General features: G+C 44.4%; 1 protein-coding gene across 2 annotated transcripts in view; it reads left to right on the forward strand.

Moving 5' to 3' along the window:
• Nucleotides 1–3,592, forward strand: part of RNF4 (ring finger protein 4) — a 6,040-nt gene that overhangs the window by 2,377 nt on the left and 71 nt on the right. For both annotated transcript variants that reach the window (XM_009083654.1, XM_009083655.1), the window contains exons 4-7: nucleotides 492–501; nucleotides 1,732–1,897; nucleotides 3,121–3,169; nucleotides 3,511–3,592. The exon at nucleotides 3,511–3,592 is cut by the window's right edge and continues 71 nt beyond it. In XM_009083654.1, the coding sequence (XP_009081902.1) occupies nucleotides 492–501; nucleotides 1,732–1,897; nucleotides 3,121–3,169; nucleotides 3,511–3,592 (307 nt within the window). The remainder of the gene's footprint in view (nucleotides 1–491; nucleotides 502–1,731; nucleotides 1,898–3,120; nucleotides 3,170–3,510) is intronic.

Genomic DNA, 3,592 nt, shown 5'->3' on the forward strand with positions numbered 1-3,592 from the left:
GTGTGTTCCCGAGCCTTTGCAAAGGGAAGGCCTCAAGCCTTGCTACAGTTCCACCAGAGCCCACAGTGGGTTGGGGATTGGGTTTTTTCTTCATCAGCTGCTCTAATATGAAGCATTTATGGGCATCACTCCTGAATTGGCCTGTTTGGGGAGAAACAGGGAAAGAATCACCCCCAGCTTGCACCCCTAAACCGGGGAGCTGAAATAGGAGAGCAGGAAGGAGAGGGTTTAGGTGCTTCATAAGCTGCCTCTGTTTCTACCCCACTGGAGCAGTGGGAGCAGAACCATCAGCATCCACTGGTTTTCAGAGCAGCAGTTAATATACTACTTTTAACATCTTTAGTCAAAACAAGAAAGTGACAGCCTACCATTCTTAGCTTGTTTTGTTGTGAGTGCTTGGCTTAGCTGGTGTTTGTATGGAACACCAGGGGTGCACCGCAAGGTCTAACTGTGTTTTCTTTTCTCTCCCTTCCCATATGTATTGATGCAAGATTGTCGAAGGTGAGTTGACATTTTAAAACTGATAATGGAATTGTCCTAAATGTAATTACTATTTTTGTTTGTCTTTTGCGATTAACTCGAGCAGCATGGATTAAAACTGGGTTTAGCAAAAGGCAAAGGACACTGCTAAAGCACCTGCCTGGTGTCTTAGAGAATGGATCCAGTCTGTGTCTGATAGTGACTATCAGAGCTTGTCAAAAGTATCTGAAATAAAATGCATCAAAGCTGCTCCAAATACTTTTTCTTATTTTCCAAAGGCAGAATTTCTTTAAGCTCCAAGTTGACCATAATTTTGATTATCACTGGAATATTGGCTTGGAATAAAAAAAGTCAAAATGTTTGTTTAGCTTGTATTGCATTGAAGAAAGTGATGTGTGATCATAGTATTCAGTTTCATTATCACGTCTAACATGCCTCACATTCATAGTGAGAAATGTTAACAAGTGTGGAATTTTTTTCTACTTTAGGTGTTAAAATAGTTACAAGTCTAAAGAATTTAATCCTTTACATCTTTCAGACCTTGTTCTTGAGTATATTATTGGAGGTTTATTAGCATGCTGTCAGCTGCCTGCTTAGAATATGTCTATTCTGTGCTCTGAATGAAGCAAGAGCAAGTGAAAATACTTGCAATAAAAGTTGTAGCTGAACACTTGGGCAGGAAGGGACTTCAGTTTGGTTACTCTTTATGTCCCTTTAATTGATTAGTGCTTGATTATTGTCGCATGGACACTGGAGTTGCAGAGATACTTGACTCAGTCCTCTCTCTTCCATATCACACAGCAGTTGTTGCAGTTCCTCACCAAGGGATCACAGTCATCTCTCAGTCAGGATTGGGAGAGGGGAGATTTATTCACAGGTGGTGTAACTACATGAAATGTGTGACACAGAGAGTCTTTAAGGTCCCGTGTTAGCTGTTTGTAGGGTGAAGAGAGCAAATGTTTGGTGTCAGTATGCAGCTGAATAGTCACAATGTCTGGATGGGTTCAGCCTTAATATTTAGGAAACTACTGTGTTTAACCCAGCTAAACATGGTCCATTTAAACTAGTAACTGTTACAGGCTATTCCTAATCTTGTTCAGCCTTTTAGGAAACTACTGTGTTTAACCCAGCTAAACATGGTCCATTTAAACTAGTAACTGTTACAGGCTATTCCTAATCTTGCATTTCAAGGATAGTTCCAGGGAGAGAGAGAGATAACAGCATAGCTAACTTAACAAAATTAAATTGCAGAGAATCAACGACAAAGGAGAACTCTTAGACTACGAAGCCAGCGACAGTCGGACAGCTGCGTGCTGAGTAGTGATGATGAGGATGAAACAAGAGACAGTGATGTCTATGTGACTGATAAAGCATCTCGAGAACTGAGACCACTGGAAGAGGAAACTGCAGGTTCAAAGTATGTATGGCTCATGACCTACCAAACACTGGGTGTTGCTTCTTTTGAGATGAACGGGACTAAGTTGTCTTGCTATCACTTGGCTTATCTTTGAAGCCTTCACTTACTCGATTCCTTCTTTCCATGAGTACAACATCCCATGTTGCCTGATGTGATCAAATGATACCATATGCACTTGAGGATGAAAAGCAGCCCAAGACAGATCTACAACCTTGCATACAGCCTTAAAGGCGAGTGTGGAGGTATGGCAGGGAAGGAAGGAAGGAGGATTAGTCACAGGCCATAACTCATAATGTAATGCATTTGCTTTTTGGACTAAGCTCTTGTAGTGATGTTAGATATGGAAATACTTCCATGAGTGTCTATGAGGCTTGGTATCCCAAGACTGGCAGGCACGGGTCTAGCAAATTCCAGTAAAAACACTCATGCATTCCCTGCTGTTTTTGCACACTGTGCTAGTTAGCAGTTGCTCAAAGTGGCAGCTGTCCTTCCCAGGGATACTGGCAAGGTGTGTGTGGAGGTCATGCTCTCAAGGCCTGTTCTTGTTCTGTCCCAGGGATGTCGTGGAGCCCTGATATGTTTGCATGTGAGCTGGTGGTCTTGCTGCTTGAGTCAAGTGCCTGCACAGTAAAGACCTCATTGTGCAGAGAAACAGTAAAATCCTGCTGGAATATATTAGACAAATCAGGTGTCTATGTGACTAGGGAAGATGAAGGACATAAGAATTGTGGTATGAACTTTTTTTAAGGGAGGAAAAACACTTGTTTTAACAAAGCTGCTGTGCTTTGAGTCCATTTTATAAAGAGTTCTTGCAATGCATGTGTTGCTGGGCTGTTGCTAAATTAGAAGACAGCCCCTTCCCCTTCTGGAATGACTTTTTCCAAAGGACAGCTATATGCTCTTGTGGCAGAGCAGTTGTTGATGTCCTGTTGGAGATCAGTGCTGCTGTACATGTGCTGCACAGTGCTGGAGACTGCTGTCACTTCTCATACCAGAGCAGGCTGGCTGCATCTTCCCCCTAGTGTAAGCCTTTCCTGCAGGTCAGGGAGACCCAAACTCCTCATTACATGGAACAGACTGAGAGAGTTAGACAGGCAGGGACCTTGAAAAGCAGTGCCTCAGTCAGTGCAGTCCAGTGGTGATGTGACACTCTGTTTGGGGTAACCCTCAGTGCACAGTGAAATTAACGGCTGCATGTTTTGTTCTGTTCTCTCTGCCTCAAGGCCATCCGGTACCGTCAGCTGTCCCATCTGCATGGATGGCTACTCAGAGGTAAGGACCCACTGCTGTCATCCTTCCCATCTTGTGGGAGGGGGAATGGGGCAGGGGGGGAGCTCTGCGACTCAGCTGGCTTACGTGGGATGTTACAAGAGCTGGCTTGAAGCACAGACCTTGCTGTGAACCTCAGAGTAGCTTGTTGCTCCAAGTCACTTCTTGGTGTGGGTAGAGGGGGAAACCCTTGCCAGGATGGCACTGAAAGACCTTTGGGTTCCCTGTTATTCTCAGAATAGCAGACAATTCCAGGCATTCCACGTCCTGTTTGCCTGGTGGCAGTAGACCAGCCAAGTTGAGTTCTTTACTCCCAATACCTACTGTGGTTTCCTTTCTTCCAGATCGTGCAAAGCGGACGACTGATCGTGTCTACGAAATGTGGCCACGTCTTCTGCAGTCAGTGCCTCCGCGATTCCCTCAGGA

This window comes from Acanthisitta chloris, unplaced genomic scaffold (assembly GCF_000695815.1).
Source record: "Acanthisitta chloris isolate BGI_N310 unplaced genomic scaffold, ASM69581v1 scaffold25091, whole genome shotgun sequence".
NCBI classification, from domain to species: domain Eukaryota; kingdom Metazoa; phylum Chordata; class Aves; order Passeriformes; family Acanthisittidae; genus Acanthisitta; species Acanthisitta chloris.